At 53.4% G+C, this 26305-nt stretch overlaps 1 protein-coding gene across 1 annotated transcript; it reads left to right on the top strand.

Moving 5' to 3' along the window:
- The first annotated feature begins 218 nt into the window (after window positions 1-218).
- Window positions 219-24531, top strand: LOC120390583 (myeloid cell surface antigen CD33-like). The gene is made up of 7 exons (XM_039513316.1): window positions 219-228; window positions 8892-9296; window positions 11896-12216; window positions 13647-13700; window positions 22968-23061; window positions 23255-23351; window positions 24340-24531. Exons 1-7 carry the CDS (start codon window positions 219-221, stop codon window positions 24529-24531), a joined length of 1173 nt encoding a protein of 390 aa, XP_039369250.1.
- The last annotated feature ends 1774 nt before the right edge of the window (window positions 24532-26305 follow it).

Raw genomic sequence — 26305 nt, 5'->3', positions numbered from 1 at the left:
CACGTTTTCACTTAAGCCCCGCGGCAGAATCGATATTGTGTACAAAGCCGTTCAGTTTAGATTCATTGTTTTTCCATCCTCGGAGAGCAGATTCGGCAATCCCAGTGTCTTTTGAAACTTTGGCCTGGGTTTCTCCGCTATTTGCTCGATGTATTGCAGCAGCTTTTCTTCTCCACTGTAGGAACGCTGACGCTTGCCCTCTGCCCTATAGCGTGACAATGACTAAGCGTGCGTGATACGTCTTTACGAACACAGGGAAAAACATACAACACAATTCTGCTCCGCACTTCCTGTCGATTTCTAGCTCAGTGAGTTAGTGAGCAATTCTGTAGCACTATATAGCAAGTTCCTGTACCACGTGTTAACGAGTCTCGCGTGTTAAATAGGTAGCACGGGGAGGCATGGCGCTACCTCGTGTTAAGTGGATTCGCGCGTAAACGGGTCGTGCATAAATGGCTCTGTACCGTACATACATGCGCATACACACATACACACTCATATACACACACATATACATACAGAGAGAGAGAGAGTACATATAGACAGTGCGCGCACACATACACTGGATAGATACATACACTGACTATTATTTTAGGATATGTAGCAGGGTGGACCCCTGCTCCTGCCCTGAAGGGGTTGAAAACAGCCCTGAGAAGGGGCTTTAGGCTGGGCTGATTGGGGAAGTGGCTGCAGCTGGGGCCACACCCCAAACTGAGCACCAGGGCCTTATAAGAAGGCCAGGGAAGCCAGAAGCCCAGTCAGTCTTTCTCCATCTATAGAAGGAGATGGGCCTGGCTGGAGGGAGCAATGCTCAGTGCCTCACAAGCCTTCTGAAGACACCCGAAATTACAAACTTTGCATTGGATACACACAGTCATTTTCTAACGATAAAAATGGGGGTGTAGGTTGTTTCCCTGAGATACAGAGTGTCAAACTCACCCTGGGGCAGATTGGAGCCAGCGCCCTATAGAGGGGAAGGGCCCTGTGCCCCATTACCCTCCCAGCCAGTCCCCCCAGCCAGTACGCACCCCCACGCGGTGGGGTCGGAAGCCGGCTGTCCGTGGGAGCTGCTTGTATCTGGGACAATCTCCCGCTTGCGTCGATGGCACCGAGATCTGCAGCCACTGGAACCGGCTTCTGCAAGACGCTCTAGGGCCAGATTCACGCCCTGACTTCCCTTTCCTGTCTTGAAATCTCACATCTCTCCACAGCCCTCGCCCTGACACTCGCGCCTGCTCAGTCCAAGGCAGGTCTCCTCACGCACCCGGTTCTTCCCACTGGAGTCGGGATTCACTAGCCATCCTAACCGGACATCTGCTGTTCCAGTGCGCTGTTCCCAGCACCTCACCCCAGAGGCAGACGCATCTCAGCTCTGGGTGAGCAACCCCTGGGCAGTGTTGCTGTGTGGCTGTTCCCAGCTGCCCCGCCCCAGAGGCGGCTGCATCTCAGCTCGGGGTGAGTGATTAGCATTTAATGCATGTACAATACGATAAGAGGGGTGAGCTGCTAGTCTTCAAATATTATTGTGTGACGGGGAAAACCAGTAATAAAGGGATAGATCTGGGATGGGGGGCAGGTAGCCAGGACTCCTGGGTTCTATTCCCGACTCTGGGAGGGGAATGATCATAACAGTGGGGCTGGGAGACAGGACTACTGGGTCCATCCAGAGCTCTGGGACCGGAGTGGGGTGTAGAGGGTCTCAGAGATAGGTCTCCTTTCCTGTCCCTGGCTCTGGGAGGGGAGCAGGGTCTAGTGGGTTACAGTGGAGGGTGAAGGCAGGGAGTCAGGACTCCTGGGCTCTATCCCAACTCTGGGAGGAGAGTGAGGGTTAGCAGGGCTCAGAGCCCGGACTCCTGGGTTCTATTTCCAGCCCCACAAGCAATATGCAGCCTGCCTCTGTTGCAGGGAAGCCGTGGTTAGGGCCAGCCAGAAGGAGGGGAAGTCGGCAGGATGCTGGTGCTGGGTTTCTGAGACAGCATCTCCCCCAACCCCCTCCTGTCCGCATCCACTTCTGCTTTCACATTCCTGTGCTTGCCGCTTCCCCAGACTCTGAGTCAGGAACCCAGGCTGCAGGGTCGGAGAGCCAGGTGCTGAGCCCCCCTCTGCAGATCTAGGGGGGAGTGGAACTAGGGGGGAGGGAGCTGGATGGTCTGTGGAGACTGGGTTGCCCCTCAATCCCCACCTGCAGCCTCTTGCTATCCCAGCCCTGGGCTCCCTGCCCCCACAGCTCTGCCGATGCCCCTTAAGGCCGAGCAGGGTCCCGACCCAGGGATGGGAATTTAGGCTGGATCTCATGGGCCCGGCCCCTGCCCCTACAGCCCTGGGCAGCAGGGCCCGTAGCACCATGCTCTGGGCTGGTGCATGGGCCATGGGGGATCCAGGCTGACACCCGCTGAGCTCACTGCACCAGCACCCAGGTGGGGTGGATGAGGCAAAGGGCTGCAAAGAACCGGGGAGACAAAACACAAATATGTGGATTTTAAAAGCCAAAGTCAGGATTCTGAGAGCAAATCTCACAATATTTGGCCAATCTCAGGATTTTTAAAGCAAACCTCAGGATTTATCAGTGAATTTCAGGGAGGGGTTGGGGTTGTCATGTTCACATTCAATCTTGGGATTTTTTAGCGAATCCTAGAATCACAGACCCACAGGGTGAGAAGGGACCACAGGGGTCACCTAGTCCAACCCCTGCCAAGATGTAGGATTTGTTGGGCCTAACCCATCCCAGACAGATACTGTCCAGCCCCCTCTCGAAACCCTCCAGTGAAGGCACTTCCACCACCTCCCTGTGCATCTGCTCCATTGTCCAACTGCTATCGTCCTGCTCTCTGGGGTGAGAGAGAACAACTTTTCTCCAGCTTCTCTATGGTAGCTTGTCCTGTACTTGAAAACTGTGATAATGTCTCCTCTCACCCCACCAATCTCTTTTCCAAACTAGTCATACCCAGTTCCTTCAGGCTGTGCCCCTAGGGCTTCCATTCCATCCCTTTGATCTCTCGCCTCTGAATCCTTTCCAATTTCTCTACATCCTTTCTATACATTGGTGACCAAAACTGGACACAGTCCTCCAGCTGAGGCATAGAGCGGTACTGTCACCTCTCCTGACTTGCATGCTCTGCCTCTGTTCATGCAACCTGACATTGCATTTGTTTGGGGGTTTTTTTTGCAACAGCATCACATTGATGACTCCTGTCGAGGTTGTGATCCGCCACAACTCCCAGCTCCTTCTCAGCAGTGCTGCTGCCAAGCCAGTTCTTCCCCATCTTGTATTTGTGCATTTGGTTTTTGTTCCCTACGTGGAGCACCTTCCATTTCTCCTTGATGAATTTCATTGTGTCAGCTACAGCCCAATTCTCCAATTTATCAAGATTCCTCTGAATTTTAGCTCCCTCTTCCAAAGTGTTGGCAACTCCTCCCAGCTTTGTGTCATCTGCAGATTTGATCAGTCTGCTCCCTAGTCCTACATCCACGTCATTGATAAAGATGTTAAACAACACGGGACCTAGAACAAATCCCTGTGGAGCCCCACTTGGGACCTCCCTCCAATCCCACATCGTTCCATTAACAGTTACTCATTGTTTGCGGTTGTTTAACCTATTCTGTATCCACTTAATGGTAGTTCCACCAAGTCCACATTTCTCCATAAGAACGACCAGTCTGGGTCAGACCAAAGGACAGTCTAGCCCAGTATCTTGTCTTCTGACAGTGGCCAATGCCAGGTGTCCCAGGGAGATGGACAGAACAGGGAATCATCAAGTGTCCCGTCCCCTGTCGCCCATTCCCAGCTTCTGGCAAAAAGATTCTATAGACACTATCACTGTAGATCGTGGCTAATAATCCATTGATTGACGTACCCTCTATGAATTTAACCAGTTCTTTTTGAACCCTGTTAGAGTTTTGGCCTTCACAACATCCTCTGGCAAAGAGTTCAACAGGTTGACTGTGTGTGAAGAAATACTTCCTTACATTTTTTTTAAACCTGACGCCTATTAATTTCATTGGGGAACTCCTAGTTCTTGTGTTATGGGAAGGAGTAAATAACACTCTCTTATTTACTGTCTCCACACCAGTCATGATTTTATAGACCTCTATAATATCCCCCCTTAGTCGTCTCTTTTCCAAGCTGAACAGTCCCAGTCCTAGGCCTTGTCTACACTAGGCGTTTAAACCAGTTTTAGGAACGTAAAACCGATTTAATGCCACACCCGTCCACACTAAGAGGCCCTTTATATCGGTATAAAGGGCTCTTTAAACCGGTTTCTGTACTCCTCCCTAACGAGAGGAGTAGCGCTAATATCGGTATTACCATACCAGATTAGGGTTAGTGTGGCCGCAGATCGACGGTATTGGCCTCCGGGCGGTATCCCACGGTGCACCGCTGACCGCTCTGGACAGCAATCTGAACTCGGATGCAGTGGCCAGGTAGACAGGAAAAGCCCCGCGAACTTTTGAATATTTCCTGTTTTCCCAGCGTGGAGCTCCGATCAGCACGTGTGGTGATGCAGTTAAAAATCAAAATAAAGAAAGAGCTCCCGCATGGACCATGCGGATGTGATCGCTGTAAGGGCAGGCAAATCTGTTCTATCAGCGCTCCGTTACAGAAGATGAAATTCAAAATCATTTTTAAAAAATCTCCAGACAGACGCCATAGCAGGGACTCAGCGCACTGCTGCGTGACAAGCGTAACGGAAAGCCAAAGAATCAAATGGACGCTCAAGGACTGGAGGACTCAAGCTATCCCACACTTCCTGCAGTCTCCGAAAAGTATTTGCATTCTTGTCTGAGCTCCAAATGCTTCTAGGGTCAAACACAGTGTCCACGGTGGGTCAGGGCATAGCTCAGCAATTTACGCAACCCCCCACCCACCCCCAGAAGTGAAAGGGAAAACAATCCTCTCTTGACTCTTTTACACGTCACCCTATCTTTACTGAATGCTGCAGATAGACGCAATGCTGCAGCACTCAACACCAACATCCTTGCTCCCCCCTGCCATGGGTGGCTGATGGTACAAAAGGACTGGTATCCGTCCTCATCATCAGCCTATTGGCACATGGGGCAGTAACCATGCTGACTAGCATCCGCCAGGTCGATCAAGGGCGCCTGGCCCTAATTTTTCCTGGTAGATGGTGCAGTATGACTGATAACCATCGTCATCATAGCAAAAGGGGGCTGAGCTCCATCAGCCCCCACCCTTCATGTGTAAAGAAAAGATTCAATTGCCCCTGGACTAGCAGAGGGATGCTGGGCTCCTCTTCTCCACTGTCCTTACTGTCCTGTCTGGACTATCATAGCAGCTGGAGGCTGCCTTCCACTCATTTCTCACTAACAAGTCAGTGTGTCTTATTCCTGCATTCTTTATTACTTCATCACACAAGTGGGGGGACAATGCTACGGTAGCCCAGGAAGGCTGGGGGAAGAACGGAATCAACAGGTGGGGTTGTTGCAGGAGCATCTCCTGTGAATAGCATACAGCTCATAATTTCTGCAGGATCTGACACAGAGCAGCTGTGCTCTCTGGTTCTATGATACAGTGGTTCTCTAGTACACTTGCCAATATTGTAGGCAGGACTGATTCTATTTTTAGATACCAAAAAGGAGGGATTGACTCAGGGAGTCATTCCCAATTTTGGCTTTTGCGCCCCTGGCTGATGATCATCTTAATACCAATTTATGGTATGGTAGATGGTGCAGTATGGCTAGTAACCATCTCTGATGTCATGCAAAAGCAAAAGCATGCTTCTGTGTAGCACTGCTGAATCGCCTCTGTGAGGTAGTACACATACGGTGAGAGTCACAAAAGGCAAAACAATCTCCATGATTGCCATGCTATGGCATCTGCCAGGGCAATCCAGGGAAAAAAAGGCACGAAATGCTTGTCTGCCGTTGCTTTCCCAGAGGAAGGAGTGACTGACGACATTTACCCAGAACCACCCGCGACAATGATTTTTGCCCCATCAGGCACTGGGATCTCAACCCGGAAATTCCAAGGGGCGGGGGAGGCTGCGGGAACTATGGGATAGCTACGGAATAGCTACCCACAGTGCAATGCTCCAGAAATCGACGCTAGCCTCGGACCGTGGACGCACACCACCGATTTAATGTGTTTAGTGTGGCCGCGCACACTCGATTTTATACAATCTGTTTTGCTAAACCAGTTTATGTAAATTCGGAATAATCCCGTAGTGTAGACGTACCCTTAGTAATCTCTCCTTATAAGGAAGCTGTTCCATCCCCTAATCAGTTTTGTTGCCCTTTTCTGAACCTTTTCCAATTCCAATTTGGGATAGGGCCACAGAACCGCACACAGTATTCAAGTTGTGCATGTACCATGGATTTATATAGCGGCAATATGATATTTTCTGTCTTATTATCTATCCCTTTCTTAAGGATTCCCAACATTCTGTTAAATTTTTTGAAAGCCGCTGAACATTGAGTAGGTGTTTTCAGAGAACTATCCATCGTGACTCTCAGATCTCTTCCATGAGTGGTAACAGCTGATTTATACCCCACCACTTTATATGTATAGTTGGGATTATGTTTTCCAATGAGCATAACTTTACATTTATTAACATTGAATTTCATCTGCCATTTTGTTACCCGGTCACCCAGTTTTGTGAGATCCCCTTGTAGCTCATCGCAGTTAGCTTTGAACTTAACTCTCCTGAGTGGTTTTGTATCATCTGCAAATTTTGCCACCTCCCTGTTTACCCCTTTTTCCAAATCGTTCATGAACATGCTGAACAGCCCTGGTCCCAATACAGACCCCTGGGGGACACCACTATTCACCTCTCTCCACTGTGAAAATTAGCCATTTATTCCCATCCTTGGTTTTTTAGCTTTTAACCAGTTACTGATCCCTTCCCACTTATCCCATGACAGCTCACTTTGCAGAAGAGTATTTTGGGGAGGAACCTTGTCCAAGACTTTCTGAAAATCTAAGGACATCAACTGGGTCACCCTTGTCCACATGCTGTTGATTCCGTCAAAAAATTCTAGTAGTTTGGCGACCCATGATTTCCCTTTACAAAAACCGTATTGAGTCTTCCCAAACAAATCTCTGCATCTGATCATTCTGCTCTTTGCTATACTTTCACTTTACTATAATTTCAACCAGTTTGCCCGTCACTGAAGTTAGGCTTATTGGCCTTCAACTGCTGGGATCACCTTGTGATGATGCGGTTCTGGTGGGACTCAACTGAGAGTGCCAATTCAAGACCAATTGCTTAAACAGGACAGTTACAGCCCAAGGCTTGGGTTTTTCCATCTCTAAGGCAAACTAAACCAGTGAGACAAAGAGGACTTTGGTTTTACCCCAGTGACCAACACAAGCAATTTCCTTAGACACTCCAGTCTCCCAGTATCACCACCAGAGCCACTCATCCTGGGGAATGAATGGTTATGAAAACCAACACCCCAATAAAAGAAAAAGGTTCTCTCTATCCCAAAGAATCAAGCTCCAGGTCAATATACACATCAGATTTTACCCACAAATCACGCTGTTGCCAATCCTTTAGAATCTAAAACCTAAAGGTTTATTCATAAAAGGAAAAAGGTAGAGATGAGAGCTAGAATTGGTTAAATGGAATCAATTACATACAGTAATGGCAAAGTTCTTAGTTCAGTTACCTCATCAAAGAAGGAAACCAAGCTGGTTTGGCAGCATTTCTTCTTGGTAAATCCATGCTGGTGATCACCCCTTCGTTCAGCCTCACAAACTGAAGGTTTTATACATTGCTCTAGTAGCTTTCCAGGTGTCGAGGTCAGGCTGATTGGTCAGTAGTTTCCCAGCTCCTCCCTTTTCCCCTTTTAAAGATGGCCCCTCTGTTAGCCCTTCCCCCATCTTCTGGGACCTCTCCTGGCATCCATGAGTTTGCAAATATTATTGCCAGTGGCTCCAAGATTTCTTCCACTAATTCCTTCAGCCCCCCTGGGTTGAACAGCTTCCTGCCCCACTGATCTGAATTCATTCAAATTGGCCATAACATCCCTGACGTGTTCTTTACTGATCCCGATCTGCAGCCCTTCCCCTTTGTTGTCCGTGGTAACTTCGCTGGTTTCCCGCTCACATGTTGTTTTTTGTGGGAAGACTGAAGCAAAGCAGGCACTGAGCAGCGCTGCCTACTGACCTTCTGTCACCAGCTTGGGTTTTTCTGGCCGCTCTCATGATTCTTAAAGAAAATCTCAGGTTTTTTTCACCAATTTAAGGATTTTTTTAGCTCATGATCTCGCAGGACCATCTGGTGATTTGGGGTTTTCTGTGTGGGTGGGAGGTCCCTGTGAGGCCAGCAGCCCCAGATCAGCCCCCTGCAGAGCCCAGCAGCACTAATGGTTCCCCAGGCAGATCTGTGACCCCCCAAACAGCCTCTACTCTCACACTTCTAACCCCCCGTCTGTCTCTAGGTTTGTACCAGCCGGATGCCCCAGCCCGGGCAGAGTCCCGATGCCACAGCAGGACGCTGGGGAAAGGGAGCTCCCGCCTCAGGGCCCCCCCTGGAGAGCAGGGGGTCCTGCCACGCTGAGGGTCCTGATCCTCGCCCTGCTCTGGAGGGGTAAGTAAGCAGCACCTGCAGCCCCAGGGCAGGGGGCAGAACCTGCACTAAGCGGGGCCAGGTCTGTCCCAGAACTTGGAAGGGAGACTGGCCAGAGGGGGATGGGACTCCAGTGCCCCCGTGCGGTGCTAGGGGGCACTGAGTGACAGGGAGCGGGGGCAGGGGGCTCGATGTAGGGAGGGATGGAAAGTAAATGGAGTGAAAATTGGTTGAGGACCCAGGGCTGGGCTCGTAGGGGGCTGTTGATCAGGAGTGAGGGGCACCGGCAGAGCTGTGGGGGGAGTTTGGGGGGTGGCTCTGCTCTCTATGGGTCCCACTTTGATCCCTCCTCATCCCCTGCAGGGTCGCTGTCCCAGGAACCCGGATTTACCCTGACGGTGCCGCAGTCGGTGTCGGTGCAGGAGGGTCTCTGCGTTCTCGTCCCCTGCACCTTCACGTACCCAACCAAGTATGACACCGACAATCCCTCGGCCCAGCTCTACGGAAAGTGGTACAAGGAGCCTGCTACTGTGGGCCAGGATCCTCCCGTGGCCATCAATGCCCCCAGCTTTTGGGTATTGAATAAGACCCAGGGCCGGTTCCAGCTGATGGGGGATCCAGTGCGCGGCGACTGCTCCCTGCAAATCAGTGATGCCCGACGGACGGATGCGGGGAGTTATTTCTTTAGCTTCGACAAAGGCCTGTTAGAACACACTTACCGCTCCAATCCCGATGGCGCTGACCCTGCGCTCACGATCTCCGTGCCAGGTAAGCAGGGCGGCTCTAGGCACCAGCTAAACAAGCTGGTGCCTAGGGCATCAGAACGTAGGGGGCGGCATAAGGCTGCGGCCCCAGCTCACCCCGCCGCTGTGAGCCGAGGAGCCGCCCGTCCCCTGCAGCCGGGGCAGGGCCGCGCTCCCGGCTCCGCTTGAGGGAGAGGGGCGGCCCCTGACGGGTAGCGCGGCCCCGCCTGGCTGCAGGGGACGGGCCGCTCCTCCTCCGCTTGTTCGCGCCCGGATCCTACACAGCGCAGCAGCCGCCTGGCTCCGGGGGGGCTGAGCCCCGCCCCGCTCCGAGCCACGTGGTCAGGGGGCGGGGCTGGGAGCTCTGGGCCGAGCGACCCCTCCCCTCACCACGCGGCTCTGCGCGGGGAAGAGCTCGCCCGGAGCGCGGGGCCGGGCTGAGCGGCCGGGGCCGGGGGGTGGCTAAGGGGCAGGGAGTCCCGGGGACACTCAGGGGGCAGGGAGGGGGTGGAGGTTCTGTGGGGGGGGGCGGTCAGGGAAGGGGGGGTTGGATTGGGGGGGTCTCAGGGAGGTGGTTGTCAGGCACCCCCCGACCTCATTACCCCCCAGGCCCAGCCCTGACCCCCAGCTCCAAGCCCAGCCCCTCGGACCTGGGCACCCCCCCGGCCCCATTCCTCCTCCACCCCAGACCCCCAGCTCTGAGCCCAGCCCCTCTGAGACAGACAATCTCCAACCACATCTCCCCACAGTCCTGAGCCCAGCCCCTGTGAGCCGGGCACCCCCCAGAGCCCAGCTCCCCACCCAGCCCTGGGCAACAGCAGCACCACCTCCAGGCAGTGACAGCCCATTGGCACCAACCATCACCCTCACCCAGCGACCACCCATTGTGTAACTGCCAATGTAGACAGACCAGTAAAGCAGTTCATGTTTTTAAATCATGTATTTGGTGTATTTTCAAATTATTACAAATTAATTTTCACTAGTTATTTTTTACATTTCCAAATACGTTACTATAGTATTGCAACTTTTTTTTATGGAAGGGGCCCCCAAAATTGCTTTGCCCCAAGCCCCTGAATCCTCTGGGCAGCCCTGCCCAGTGTGTGTGAGGAGCCAGGGAGGGAGGGAAACGGGGTCCCCTGGAGCTGAGCACGGGCTGCGATGGTGGCGAGGGGCTCCCGGAGTGTGTGAGGAGGTGAGCGGCCGGCTGGGTTTGTCGGTGCTGAGCACTTACCCCGCAGCCGGAGATCCTCACCTTCCTTCCCGCCGGAGCTGGGCCAGGGCACCGTGAGGCCGCCAGCATGTCGGGGTGAGGGTGGTGAGTGCAAACTGATCCACCTTGGCCACCAGCAGTGCTGCGAAGCCCAGGGAGGGGGCCGTGTTCTTTGCGCAACCCCGTAGCCGCGCCGCCACCTGGAAGTACTCCCACTCCGCGCCGCCCAGCAGCTCCACCCGCATGGGAACAGAGTCGCAGCTGGGCCAGGGCTCGGCTGCAGTGTGCTGGTAGCGGATCCCACATTTGGGGGGGAGCCCAGTGGTAGGGCAACAGGGGGTGTGAGTGGGGGGCACTGGTGGGCGGGGGAGCTCATGTCTGGGGGCGGGGGGGGCAGCCAAAAATTTTTTTGCTTGGGGCGGCAAAAAACCTAGAGCCGGCAGGTAAGAGCAGCTGCAGTCACTGCTTGTGAGTGTCCCCCCCACTCTGAACTCTGGGGTACAGATGTGCGGACCTGCATGAAAGACCCCTTAAGCTTATATTCTACCAGCTGAGGTTAAACCTTCCCCAAGGCACAAATCCCTTCTCCTCTCCTTGGACGCTATTGCTGCCACCACCAAGTGAGTTATAGAAAAATGCAGGGAAAGGTAACTTGGAATCCCTCTCCTCCCAAAATATCCCCCAAGCCCCTTCACCCCCTTTCCTGTGGAGGCTGGAGAATAATGTATCAACCAGTTGGTTAGCAATGTGAGCCCAGACCAGACTCTTTGTCTTCAGGACACTAAAAATCAATCAGGTTCTTAAAATGTGTAAAAAAAGAATCACACCTGCTAAAATCAGTTTGGAAGGTAACTTCACAGGGTAAATAAAAGATTAAAACACACAGGATTCCCCTCTGGCTCAGCTTCACAGTTACAAAAACAGGAATCAAACTACATCTGTAGCATAGGAAAACTCACAAGCTAAAACACAAAATAACCTAGCACCTTTCCTTGCCTCCTTACAATGTCTGTGGTTTTAGATCTATTATTCCGGGTATATTTGCAGGAGCTGTTGTAACTGCTTGGTCTCTCCCTCCATCCGGACAGGAACAACAAAGAGAGCAACAAACAAATCCTCCCCCCACCCCAGATTTGAAAGTTTCTTCTTTCCTCATTGGTCCTTCTGGTCAGGTGCCAACTAGGTTATTTGAGCTGATTAATCCCTTACAGGGAAGGCGATTTAGTACAGCTGCCAAAGAGGGATTTGATGCTACTGCACAGAGAGTTGTTACTCTTCCCTCTATATTTATGACACCGCTCAGCAGCCCCCTGAGCCAGCCAGTCCCTGTCGTGAGGCCGGATTGGGGCCACACCCCTAAAGGGCAAACATCTCATCTCCCTAAGCGATTTTCTCCCCTCTCCCTGTGTCTCAGGGCTGACGGAGGAGCCAGAGATCCAGATTTCGCCAGCGCGGGGGCTGCCAGGGACGCTGCTGGCCGGGGAGCCAGTGACTGTGACCTGCACGGCCCCTGGGCGCTGCTCCGGGCCCCCTCCCCGAGTCACCTGGATGGGGCCGTTCAACGACACAGCCCGGAATGTCTCAGCCCAGCTGGCGAACGGCACCTGGGCCCACAGCTCCGCGCTCAACTTCACGCCCGGCCTGGCGGACGATGGCAAAGAGCTCGTCTGCAATGTCACCTACAGGCCACCACGGGGACCTTCCACCCACAGAACCGTCCGGCTCAACATCAGCAGTGAGTGACCCCCCCCAGCCCCTCCACGCCGGCCCCCAGCCCCCTCTGCTGGGATTCCCCGCCTGCTCCCAGCCCTGCCCTCCAGCCCCTCCCCCAACTCAGCCCTGTGCTGGGATCCCCACCCCCCACCAGGCACCCTCAGCCAATTCTACTCCAGGCCCCTTCCCTCCACACCGTGCAGCCCCTTCTCCCTTGCGATCTTCACCCCTTCCTGCCCCCTTGGCTACGGTTCTCCCCTCTACCCCCAATCTGTCCTGCCCCTAGAATCCTCCTGTGCTGGGATCTACCACCCCATTCCAGTCCCCCCTTGCTGGGATTCCCCCACTCATACCAGCCACCCCAGTTCCCCCTGAGATCCCTCCGGGCTGTCGCTCCATGTCCAGAGACCTTGGCCCGCCCTGCCCCAGGGCAAACCCCCGTTAAATGGCCTGTGACCCTCGCGCTGCAGATCCAGGGCAGAGGGAAAATCAGCTGCCGCCTTTGCGAGGTGAAGGATCAAATCAGGCATCAGTGTAAGGTCGGCCCTTGTTCCCTCAGCCGGAGGGAGATTTAGAAGGAATCTGGCCCCCAGTCCCCTGACTGTGTCTGAGCCCAGGACCCAGCACAACCCCAAGCCTCTGCACAGACCTCGGAGGAAACGTCCGCGCTGCAATCAGAGACCCACAGCCCGAGCCCCATGAGCCCGACCCAACGGACCCAGACTCTGAGCCTCGGCGCCTCGGGGCTTTGAGGGCAGCGTGGACAGACCCTGCTAGGCCAGGCCAGACGGTACCAGCATCCGGCTGTTCTGGGTGTTGATTTCAGATGCCCCTCTGCGTGCAGCCGGGCTGTAAAATATCCAGGCGTGGCCGGCCAAGCCTGTGGGCAAAAGGAGAGGGCTGGGGAGAGATGAACTGAGGGGGGAAGGCAAAGGACCCATGATGGGGGTGTCTGATGTCCCTGATGGTGGCAGGGTCTGGGGTGGGGGTGGGAGTGGGGTTATTTAGACCCCTGGCTCTGGCCCGCCCTGGGGAGGACACGTTTGGGGAGCAGGACGCTGAATGCCCAGGCACCCGGCAGACAGTGGCGCTGGTGACGCTCGCTTAAGTACCCAGGCTGAAGCAGCCCAGACCCTTGTTAGTGACTCTGCCAATTAGGCCATTTTTTGACCAACCAGTTTTGGTCCCTTGGGTTTCCATTTCCCACAGTTCTGTTTCCCCGGCGTGACCCTAACCCGGCCCCTGGGTTCCGTCGGGCGCCTCTTGGGTGGGGCTCAGTCGGGTCTGTCGCTTCCCTTCCCCGCCCACGGGTCTTGTGTCACTTCAGGGACTTTCCCATCCCCCAGCTGAGCTCACAGCGAGGGGCCATGTCTAGGCTCAGTGATCACTAGCGACCCCCCCCTTGGTGCTGTCCAGCCCCCCCTGATCTCCCCTGTGTGGTTTGTGTTACAGACCCAACCAGGCCCCCCAACACGACTGGTAACCAGACCAGCAACAGACACCCCGGTGAGAGGCCGCACTGCGAGCCCTGGGAATCAGCGAGCGCCTCCTAGTCACGCTCTGCCCGCGTTCCGGGCCAGGCACCAGGCTCAGCTGGGCCAGGCTGGTCCGTGTCCAGAGGGGAGAGCCCGAGGAAGCCACAGGACTGTGGGGAGGGTGGTGAGGGGACGAACTCGGTTCCCTCTGTCTCCAGACCCCGGGGTGGCACTAGGGGGCGCTGGGCAGTGGGGAGGAGATGGGTTAGGGACCGATCTCTGTGACAGAGACTTGCTGCCATGGAAAGTCACCAAGATTGTGTGCTCTGACCCCAGAGCTGCTGTGTCTCCACACTGCGAGGGCTCCTCGTGTAAACAGCCCCCATTTCCCACCCCAGAGGTGGCTGAATCTCGGTTCCTGGGCAGAGAATCTCTGAGGGGGTGTAACCTGCCTGCTCGTCTCCTCCAATGCCGGCCCCATTGAAGGCTGAGCGTGACCTTGTGTCTCTGGAGACCCAGGAGGGCGACTCCCTGAGTCTGAGCTGTGAGGCTGGGAGCAGAACTGAGGCCACCCTGAGCTGGGCCAAGGGGAACGAGTCCCTGAGCCCTGGCCAGGGATGGGCCGGGTGTATGGAGCTGCCGAATCTCAGCAGAGGCGACGCTGGGGAGTATCGATGCTGGGCGAAGAATTCCACGCTGGGGGCGCCGTGCTGCAGTGTGGCAAGGGGGCATTGGGGGCTGCTGGGCTGAGGATCAGGGAGTCAGTGGGGGACTCTCTCCAAGCTAATATGTTGCCATGGGTATTTCAGCTCCAGTGAGGACTCTGCAAATCACCATCTCCAAAGCTAACAGGACCAACCCCCAGCTATTCCGATGTATTGCTAGGGGGTGGGGAGTGGGACACGGGGACTTTCCCCTCTAGTGGGTTCTGGACCCAATCTGGCCCCAGGACAGGGACTGGCTGGCTCAGTGTGCGAGTGGCTTCTGTTATTCCTGTTCCCAAATACCAGCACCCTGGTGGTAAACAGGTCACAGCTCACAGCCCGGGAGGGCGACTCCCTGCGATTCCTCTGCTCGGTTGCCAGCAGCCCCCGCGCTGCGCTGGGCTGGGTGATGGGGGGGCCGAGCCGTCGAGGGTGCCCGCCCCATGGGGGAGAATCAGCTGTGGCTGGAGCTGCCCAACGTGATAGCTGAGGACGGGGAGCTGTATGGGTGCTGGGCACAGAGAGAGGAGAGCTCTGCCCAGGGGATGTTCCAGCTGCTTGTTGAGTGTGAGTGGGGTTAACCCACGGGACTCCCTGCCACTGGATTTCTCTCTCTGACTATTGTCACTGTGTCTCCTGCTCTCCCCAGACAGCCCCCGGCTGGGGACAGGGCTGAACTTGTCCTGCCAACGCCAGTGGCTCAGCATCAGCTGCAGCTGCTCCCTGCACTCCCCCCCTCCCCCAGCTCCAGCGGCAGATGGACGGGGAGCCCCTGGCTGGTAACGGCTCATTGGGGGCCCTGCAGTTCAGCTCATGGGCCCAGGGGGATGAGACTGTCAGAAAAGTGTAGGGCACAATTTCCTGGTGCAAGTGCTGGAGGAACCAACTAGGGGCACAGCTCTTCTAGACCTGCTGCTCACGAACCGGGAAGAATTAGGGTATGTCTACACTACAAGACTATTTCGAATCAACTTAAGTCGAATTTGTGGAATCGACCTTATGAAGTCGAATTTATGTATCCACACTAAATACACTAATTTGACTGTGTGAGTCCACAATGTGAGGCCAGCGTCGACTTTGAAAGTGGTGCACTGTGGGAAGCTATCCCACAGTTCCCACAGTCCCCGCTGCCCATTGGAATTCTGGGATTTCCCCCCAATGCATGCTGGGGGAAAAATGTGTCGAGGGTGGTTATGGGTAACTGTCATCATTGAACCGTCAATCACGCCCTCCCCGAAAGCACCTGCGGGCAATCTGTTCGTGCACTTTTCTGCTCAGTGACAGTGCGGGCGCCACAGCACTGCGAGCACGGAGCCCGCTGCAGTTATGGCCGTTGTCAACTCCTCGCACCTTATCGTCCACCTCTTCCACAGTCAGCTACTGAGAAATCGGGCTACTTTTCAATGGTGCTGCGAGCACTGGTGGACCATGGGGGACGTTTTACCAACATCAACGTCGGGTGGCCGGACAAGGTTCATGACGTGCGTGTTTTCAGGAACTCTGGTCTGTTTAGACGCCTGCAGGAAGGTAGTTTCTTCCCGGACCACAAAATAACTCTTGGGGATGTGCAGATGCCTATAGTGATCCTCGGGGACCCAGCCTACCCGCTAATGCCCTGGCTCGTGAAGCTCTGTGCAGGCGCCTTGCACAGCGACAAGGAACTCTTCAAGTAGCAGCGAGCAGTGTGACCTGTGACTGTTCAGTTTCTTTACAGAGAAGCTGAACCTGCCCCTGTTTCTTTACCAAGTTACTGTTGACTATCCTTTGCAGTTACATACCCCGTCCACCCCGCTTCCCCCACTTCCAACACATGTTTAAAAATAAAACACATGTTCCACTGTGACTTTACAAAGGTTTCTTTATTGATGACTTTGCGTTAAAGGGTTGAAACTGGGACGCAGACTGTGCTGGGTAGGGTGTGCGGTGATGTAAAGACCGCCTCTAAACTCGAGGAATGACAGGCTCCTGCTCCCAGAGCGGTCCACAGTGCCGGACTGGTTGTTTCAACGGAGCCTGCCATCCCTCCTTTTTGGGACTCTGTGTGTGGGGGCTATGTGGCCTTGCGGCGGGGGGAGGATGGATACAGATTCCTCTGTTGCGTGGCTCTGTGGTCCAGGACAGGGACCGTTGCATGAGATCTGTAACCCCCCTCGCCCGCTACAAAGTCACGTACCCCCCCAACACACACAGAACCTGCAAACCACCTCCCATACCGACCAGGGTGCCTACTGACTGCACTGTGTGTGTGACCTGCTGCTGATCCTGCCCCCGTCTCGGTACCCTGCTAAAGGTGACTGTCCTATGCAATACCCTACCCCCTTCCCCACCCACCCACCCACCCACCCCTTCAAACACAGTGTTGTGTAAAAAAGCATGACGGAAACAGTAATTAACAGCAAAGTAATTAACAGCAAAGGGGATGAAACTGGGATTGGGGCCTGGGTGAGTCAGGAACAGAAGGAATTCTCAAAAATTAGGGTATGAGAGCTTTTGGGTACTTGAGCACTCTGCTGGGGTGCAGTAACAGTTTTCACGGCCCCTGGCACCACTCCTTCTGGTTACTTTGGGTGACGGGAGGTATGGGACTTTGTGGCAGGGGAGGGCGGTTGCAGATACACTGCGGGGGGGCTCTGTCCTCCTGGCTGCGGTCCTGTAGAACATCCACAAGGCGCCGGAGCGTGTCCGTTTGCTCCCTCATTAGTCCAAGCAGCGTTTGAGTCGCCTGCTTGTCTTCCTCACACCACCTCTTCTCCCGTTCACTGTGTGAGCGCTGGTACTGAGAGAGGTTCTCCCTCCACTGGCTCTGCTGGGCCGCCTCGGCTCGGGAGCACCCCATAACTTCAGCGATCATCTCGTCCCGTGTCTTTTTCTTTCGCCGCCTAATCTTTGCCAGCCTCTGTGAGGGGGATGCTGTGGCAGGTCTGGAGACAGTCGAAGCTGTGTGATGGGAGAAAGGGAGTGAATTCCTTGCAAAGATACATTTTTGCGAACAATGAACACAGTCTAGTCTGTGTCTGTGAACAACTCCATGCACAGCACCTATCTCGTCCGCACTCCTGCAGCAGGCAATCCTGAAAGCATAAACTCTGCCCCTGTTCCACCCCATCGCAGTGTCCCCCGACCCTTGCACTTCTGGGTTGAGATCCCAGTGCCTGATGGTGCAAATTTCATTGTCGCGGGTGGTTCTGGGTAAATGTAGTCAGTCATTCCTTCCTCCGGGAAAGCAACGCCAGACAATCATTTCGAGCCCGTTTTCCCTGGATTGCCCTGGCATACGCTATAGCGTGGCAACCATGGAGCATGTTTTGCCTTTTGTCACTGTTACCGTATGTGTACTAGATGCCGCGGATAGAGGCGATTCAGCAGCACTACACAGCAGCATTCATTTGCTTTTGCATGACAGCAGAGATGGTTATCAGCCATACTGTACCATCTAACATGCCATTGTAAATTGGCAAGGTGATGATGGTTACCAGTCGTATTGCATTATACCTTCTGCTGCTGTCATAGGTGCCCCTGGCTGAGATCAGCCGGGGGTGCAAAAGACAAAACTGGGAATGACTCCCCGAGTCAATCCCTCCTTTATGGTATCTAAAAATAGAATAATTCCTGCATAGAATATGGGGCTAGTGTAGTAGAGATCCAGTGTTTCAGAGAACCAGAGAGCACAGCCGCTCCATGTCAGATTATTCAGGAATGATGAGCTGCATGGCATTCACAGGGGGTGCTCCTGCAACAACCCCACCTGTTGCTTCCCTCCTCCCCCAGCCTTCCCGGGCTACCGTTGCAGTGTCCCCTGATTTGTGTGCTGAAGTAATACAGAATACAGGAATAAGAAACAGTGACTTGTTACTGAAATTAAATAAGGGGAAGGCAGCCTCCAGCTGCTATGATTGTCCAGACAAGACATTAAGCAGTGTGTGGGAGAGGAAAACAGCATCCTGCTGCTATGACAGTCCAGGCAGTACAGAATCTTTTCTTTACACAGGAAGGGCGGGGGCTGATGGAGCTCAGCCCCCTGTTGCTATGATGAAGACGGTTAGCAGGCCATCTACTTATGGGCTGATGATGAGGACGGGTACCAGTTGTATTGCACTACACCATCTACAGCAAGGCTGATGATGATGACGATGGATATCAGTGATATTGCACCGTCAGCCACCCATAAGTGGGGGGGGGAGGATGCTACAGTACAGTGCTGCAGCATCTTGTCTACCAGCAGCATTCAGTACACATAGGGTAACATTTAAAAGTTTCAAGAGACGTGTTTTTTTCCTTTTCCTTCTGGGGGTGGGGGGTGGTTGTACATTGATGAGCTATACTCTGAACCGCCGCGGACAATGTGTTTGACCATACAGGTATTGGGAGCTCAGCCAAGAATGCAAATGCTTTTCGGAGACTGCAGGAACTGTGGGATACCTTGCGTCCTCAGTCCCCCCTCCCTCAATGAGTGTCCATTTGATTCTTTGGCTTTCCGTTACGCTTGTCACGCAGCAGCGTGCTGAGTCTCTGCTACGCTGTCTGTCCGGAGATTTTTTAAAAATACTTTGGACCAGGCGTAACATTACAGTAATTCCCCTAATTAGATGCAGGAGTCTCCGAGCGAGATCACCCTGAGGATGGTCACTGAAGGAGATAGAGAGCACATGCTGCGTGAAAGCCAGCACAAACCAGGGCCCTATGCAGCCGTGCTCAGGGAGGCAATGCTCCCTGAGTACCTCATGAAAGCCTGGCGCGGAAAAGTGTGCTACCACGGAGCATCCAATAAGGCAGCTCTCCCCAGGAACCTCCTGCGGAGGCTTTTCAATTACCTCCAGGAGAGCTTCGTGGAGATCTCCCAGGAGGATTTCTGTTCTATCCCCATATATAGAGAGACCTCCTTTTCACATACTTCAGCTTCCTGTTATATTAAGAATAAAAGTTTACATGTTTAAAGCACTTACCGACTGCTCCTTCCCCTGATTCAGGGTCCGGGTTAACGGCCGGGGAGGGTTGGTAGGGGATCTCCGTGACGGTGATGAAGAGATCCTGGCTGTCGGGGAAACCAGCGTTGTAAGCGCTGTCGCCTGCCTCGTCCTCCACAAACCCTTCCTCATCTTCCCCGTCTGTGAACATCGCCGAGGAACTGTCCGTCGACACTGTCCCATCGTCAGAGTCCACGGTCACTGGTGGGGCAGTGGTGGCAGGCTCCGTAGCGTCCATTTGCCGCTTTGATTTTTTGGTAGCCTTGTCTGGGGTCCTTGATTTTCACACGGCGCTGCATTGCATCTCGCCTGTATCCTCTGTCTCTCATGGCTTTGGAGACCTTCTCGTAGGTCTTTGCATTCCGTTTTTTGGAGCGCAGCTCCGAAAGCACAGACTCCTCGCCCCACACACCGATCAGATCCAAGAGTTCCCGTTCAGTCTATGCTGGGTCCCTCTTTCTATTCAGAGATTCCATGAACTCCTCTGCTGGAGAGCTCTGCATTGCTGCCGGTGCTGCTGAGCTTTCCCCGATGTCCAACCACGAAATGAGATTCAAACTGTCCAGACAGGAAAAGGAATTCAAATTTTCCCGGGGCTTTTCCTGTGTGGCTGGTCAGAACATCGAAGCTCGGACTGCTGTTCAGAGCTTCAACAGAGTGGTGCACTGTGGGATAGCTCCCGGAGCTACTAAGTTCGATTTGCATCCACACCTAGCCTAATTCGACATAGCCATGTCGAATTTAGCACTACTCCCCTCGTCGGAGAGGAGTACAGAATTCGAACTAAAGAGCCCTCTATGTCGAATTAAATGGCTTCCTGGTGAGGACGGGTGCACGGTTAATTCAAATGAATGCTGCTAAATTCGAATTAAAGTCCTAGTGTAGACCAGGCCTTAGTATGGGAAGCAAAAGCAGAGGGGAACCTGGGAGGCAGTGACCATGAGATGGTCGGGTTCAGGATCCTGACACAAGGAAGAAAGGAGAGCAGCAGAATATGGACCCTGGACTTCATATGGGAGACTTTGACTCCCTCAGGGAACTGATTGGCAGGATCCCCTGAAAGAATAACATGAAGGGGAAAGGAGTCCAGGATTGCTGGCTGTATTTTAAAGAATCCTTATTGAGGTTGCAGGAACAAACCATCCCGATGTGTAGAAAGAATAATAAATACGGCAGGCGACCAGCTTGGCTTAACAGTGAAATCCTTGCTGATATTAAACGCAAAAAAGAAGCTCACAAGAAGTGGGAGATTGGACAAATGACCAGAGAGGAGTATAAAAATATTGCTCAGGCTGCAGGAGTGAAATCAGGAAGGCCAAATCACAATTGGAGTTGCAGCTACAAGAGATGTTAACAGTAACAAGAAGGGTTTCTTCAGCTATGTTAGCAACAAGAAGAAAGTCAAGGAAAGTGTGGGTCCCTTACTGAATGGGGGAGCAACCTAATGACAGCGGATGTGGAAAAAGCTCATGTACTAAATGCTTTTTTTGCCTCTGTCTTCATGAACAAGGGTGACTCCCAGACAGCTGCACTGGCCAGCACAGTATGGGGAGGAGGTGACGAGCCCTCTGTGGAGAAAGAAGTGGTTTGGGACTATTTAGAAAAGCTGAACGAGCATAAGTCCATGGGGCCAGATGCGCTGCATCCGAGGGTGTTAAAGGAGTTGGCCAATGAGATTGCAGAGCCATTGGCCATTATCTTGGAAAACTCATTCCCATCGGGAGAGGTCCCGGATGACTGGAGAAAGGCTAATGTAGTGCCCATCTGTAAAAAAGGGAAGAAGGAGGATCTGGGCAACTACAGACCCATCAGCCTCACTTCAGTCCCTGGAAAAACCATGGAGCAGGTCCTCAAGGAACCAATTTTGAAGCACTTAGAGGAGAGGAAAGTGATCAGGAACAGTCAGCATGGATTCACCAAGGGCAAGTAATGCCTGACTAACCTAATTGCCTTCTATGAGGAGATAACTGGGTCTGTGGATGAGGGGAAAGCAGTGGACGTGTTATTCCTTGACTTTAGCAAAGCTTTTGATACTGTCTCCCACAGTATTCTTGCCGGCAAGTTAAAGAAGTATGGGCTGGACGATTGGACTATAAGGTGGATAGAAAGCTGGCTAGATGGTCGGGCTCAACGGGTAGTGATCAACGGCTCCATGTCTAGTTGGCAGCAGCTATCAAGCGGAGTGCCCCAAACGTCAGTCCCAGAGCTGCCCGGAGGGGGGGACAGAGGAGCAATTTGCCCCGGGCCCCACAGGGGCCCCCACGAGAATTTTTTGGGGGCTCTGCAGCAGTGTCCTTCACTCGCTCCGGGGGCCCCAGAAAACTCTCACACAACCCGGGTCCCCGAAGCATCTTCCGCTCCGGATCGTCGTCGGCAATTCGGTGGTGGTGGGGTCCTTCTGCCCTGGGACCCGCCGCCAAAGTTCCGGGTCTTCAGCAGCATTTCAGCGGGGGGGCTCCCTGCCACTGAAGACCCCAGGCCCCCTGAATCCTCTCGGCGGCCCTGGTTGGTCCTGGGGCTAGTTTTGTTCAATATCTTCATGAGTGGTCTGGAGGATGGTGTGGACTGCACCCTCAGCAAGTTTGCAGATGACACTAAACTAGGAGGTGTGGTAGATATGCTGGAGGGTAGGGATAGGATACAGAGGGACCTAGAAAAATTAGAGGATTTGGCGAAAAGAAACCTGATGAGGTTCAACAAGGACAATTGAAGAATCCCATTCACTACTATAGACTAGGGACCAAATGGCTAGGCAGCAGTTCTGCAGAAAAGGACCTAGGGGTTACAGTGGATGAGAAGCTGGATATGAGTCAACAGTGTTTCCTTGTTGCCAGGAAGGCTAACGGCATTTTGAGTTGTATAAGTAAATTGAAAGATGTGATCGTTCCCCTCTATTCGACGTTGGTGAGGCCTTATCTGGAGTCCTGTGTCCAGTTTTGGGCTCCATACTACAAGAAGGATGTGGAAAATTGGAAAGAGCTCAGGGGAGGGCAACAAAAATGATTAGGGGGCTGGAGCACATGACTTAGGAAGAGAGGCTGAGGGAACTGGGATTGTTTACCCTGCAGAAGAGAAGAATGAGGGGGGATTTGATAGCTGCTTTCAACTACCTGAAAGGGGGTTCCAAAGAGGATGGATCTAGACTGTTCTCAATGGTACCAGATGACAGAACAAGGAGTAATGGTCTCAAGTTGCAGTGGGGGAGGCTTAGGTTTTTCACTAGGAGGGTGATGAAGCACTGGAATGGGTTCCCTAGGGAGGTGGTGGAATCTCCTTTCTTAGAGGTTTTTAAGGTCAGGCTTGACAAAGCCCTGGCTGGGATGATTTCGTTGGGGATTGGTCCTGCTTTGAGCACGGGGTTGGACTAGATACCTCTTGAGGTCCCTTCCAACCCTGAGATTCTGTGATTCTGCCCTGACCTGGACTGGGAGTGGGGACAGGGGCCTCCGGAACTTCTCCCTTGGCTCCAACCCTCATGGGAGCTACGCCAGCCTGCACTTTGAACTCTGCCCCCTGCAGACCTTTGTCTCCTAGAGTCTATCCCCATCTCTGGGAAGGGAATGGGTGAGGCTGGGAGCCAGGATTCCTGGGTTCTCTTCCAGCCATGCCCCATGCTCTGTGTTTTTGCAGGTTCAGAGGAGACTGTCAAGCGGGTGATCATCGGGATGGCCTGTGGGCTGGTGGTCCTCATTGGCTTACTCCTTCTTGGGCTCTATGTGATCAAGTAAGTCTGAGTCCTCCCGCACTGACCCCCAACTGCCCCTCCTGCCCCCAGTAAGATCTCCCCTCCCCTGACCTATCCCAGTCCTCTGCACTCTAGCCTCCCACACCGGTGTCCCCCCTTTCTCCCTCCCCATGGGCTAGTCTACGCCCCTCCTCCCAGGCTCATGCATCTGTCCTGATACATTTCCCTGCAGACTGCGGGGCCGGGCACTGGCGCCCCCCAGCCCCGAGGTCGGGGAGACAGCCAACGAGGCCACCGTGATCTACAGTACCGTCACCAGCATCCCCATGGTATGTACCTGGGGGGAACGGGGGACCAAGCCCACCTGCCCTTCCAACCCGACCCGTCTCTGCCCCCTCCACTTCTTCTCCTTCCCACCCCTATAACCAATGCATGAATATAAGCCAGGCATTCACCAGGGCACATGACCCCCCACGTGTGCCCAATGCAATAAATGCACCCCTGCCACCAGCTTGGGCTCCCTGAACTGTGTGGGATCGGCTCCTGCAGGCAGAAAATGCACCTCATCCCTCGGGTCTTGCTCAGAGGAGAGGACGTGCAGCGAATGCATTCATGTGCACTCACAAAGTGCACGGGACTAGATTGGGGCTGCAATGCTGCCAATCCCTGGGGCATCTCCTGAATGCACCAGCTGGGCAAGAAATACATTTCTGCTGCTGCTTGCTATGGTATTAGGGATATATGCTCAGATAATCCATGCAGGGTGCACCTTGTCTGTTCCAAATATATGCACCCTGCAGAAAATGCAATGAACGCATCAGCATCGTCTATGGAACTACAACATGCATGGGATCAAATCATGCATTCACAGTGCATACAATGTACACAACCCCTTGCATATTACTAATGTATGGCCAGTGCAGGCAATGCAGATAATGCATTAACTTAACCAGTGCTGTCCCAAGTGCTCGGTGCATGAAATGCAGAATATACCTTTCCTGAACCTGTTCTGCGATGAGATGCAGGCGATGAAATCCTGCATTCGTAGTACATGAAATGAAAATACCCACACACATGTTGCTAATGTGTGGCCTGTGCAGGTGAGGCAGTGAATGCATTAACCGAGCTGGTTCTGGTATGGGATTGGCTTATGCGTGCAGAGTGTAAAACACACCAATCCCACGCCTCTTGCTAGTGCACGCCCAATGCCGGAAACACATTTGCACTGAGGGTGGGGGAAACGAGGCCTGGGGAAGCCCATGCAATCAGGGTGGATGCAAGTCTCTGCCTGGTGTCTCTGCCTTGCTTCTCATTCAGCATCACAAGACTCCAGCCGCCCGCCGGACCAAAGGCATCCAGGACAGGGCTGCAGCAGCACAGGCCCCGCTAGGCCCCGGGAAGCTGGAAGAGCTGCACTACGCCTCCGTCGAATTCTCCAAGCTGCAGCGCAAAGTGGGGGAGCCTTCAGAGGCCCCAGGCACGGAATATTGTGAGGTCCGGCGCAAATAGCCCCCTCGCGCCATGGGCCCAGGCTGGGCGTCTCCAGCCCATCCATTGCAGGGGGATCACAGTGTGGAGGGAAGGGGTCGGCCCAGGGCCGGACCCGCGACGTGGGAAACCTGGGTGCAAATCCCTGCTCCGGCCTGGACTCAGGGCGGAGTCAACTAGGCCTTGGAAATGCTGGAGCGCTGCATTGAGGGGAGGTATCCCAGAGTCCCCTGCAGCTGGGTCCCAAACCTGTCCCCTCCCAAACCCCACTGCCCCCGGGGGAAAGAGCCTCTCACCCTTCAGTCACAGAGAATCTCTCTTCTACCCTGCCTGAGTCCTCAACAACTCGTTTCATAGGTGGACAGGATGGTCATTCTCAGGGGCAGCAGCTGGAGGGAGTGGAGGGATGGGCTTGTACCTAAGCTGCTGGCTGGGTACTCTGGGTTCTAATCTCTGTTTTGCTAAAAAATGCTGTATGGTGAGGTTGGTCCAGTTGCTGCATCTGTCTAGTCTCAGTTTCCTTACCCCCCAAAATCGGGATAATAATGGTGCCCTGGGCTACTTACATTATAAACTCTTAGGGGCAGGGATGGTCTCTCGCTGTGTCTGAGCATCGCCTGGTACAACGGGACCCTTGTCTCTGTCGAGGTCAACCAGTGCCACATGATTATAACTTCTTAATAACGATGTTATATTAAAGGTAATTTGTTCATTCCAAAGCCAAAAGCATCTGATTGTAAAATTCCCTGTTTACAAGCTGTTACTTGAAACAGATTTTCATGTGTCATTTTTGTCACTGCTACTTTTTTTAACAAAGGGCCACTAACAACTAAGACTTATTTGTGTCCAGTAAAGAATCAGTTTTCACATCTGGCTTTCCCCTGGAAGGCCCTGATTGCAGCTGGTTTCTGGGCAGGGCCGGGCATAACTCAGCCCCAATTCCAGCTGGGGCAGGGCCTGTTTCTCGCTGCGTATGAGCAGCACCTGGCACAATAGGGCCCTTGTCATAACCATACAGCTAACAGGAGGATACAATCCCTTCTTTACCTCTAAGGGTTTAAGAAGCTCAAATAACCTGGTTTGCACATGATCAGAAGGACCAATGGGGAAGGAAGATACTTTCAAATTGGGGGGCGGGAGGGGAGGAGGTTTTGTTTGTGTGTAAAAGCAGCAAAGAGTCCTGTGGCACCTTATAGACTAACAGACGTTTTGGAGCATGAGCTTTCGTGGGTGAATACCCACTTCGTCGGATGCATGCGACGAAGTGGGTATTCACCCACGAAAGCTCATGCTGCAGTACGTCTGTTAGTCTATAAGGTGCCACAGGACTCTTTGCTGCTTTTACAGATCCAGACTAACACGGCTCCCCCTCTGATACTTGTGTTTGTGTGTGTGTGTGTGTGTGTGTTCCCTTGGGATGCAGAGGGACCAGGGCAGGAAAAAAACCTCTCCTAAAACCCTACCTGAAATAAGCATCTAAGGTTACAAAAATTGTAAGTAATAGCAAGGAAACGTGTTAGATTATCTTTTGTTTTAGCTTGTGAATTTTCCCTATGCAAGCAGGGAGGTTTATTCCTGTTTTTTGTAACTTTGCAGTTTTGCCTAGAGGGGAATCCTCTGTGTTTTCAATCTCATTACTCTGTAAAATTACCTTCCATCCTGATTTGACAGAGGTGTTTCTTTTACTTTTTTCTTTATAATAAAGTTCTGCTTTTAAGAACCCGATTGGTTTTTAGTGTCCTAAAACCCAAGGATCTGGTCTGTGCTCACCTTGTTCACCTATTTGGTTGGCATA

This window comes from Mauremys reevesii, linkage group 24 (genome assembly GCF_016161935.1).
Source record: "Mauremys reevesii isolate NIE-2019 linkage group 24, ASM1616193v1, whole genome shotgun sequence".
Taxonomy (NCBI): Eukaryota; Metazoa; Chordata; order Testudines; family Geoemydidae; genus Mauremys; species Mauremys reevesii.
The sequence above is the reverse complement of the archived record's forward strand: the minus strand, read 5'-3'. Positions and strand labels throughout refer to the sequence as shown.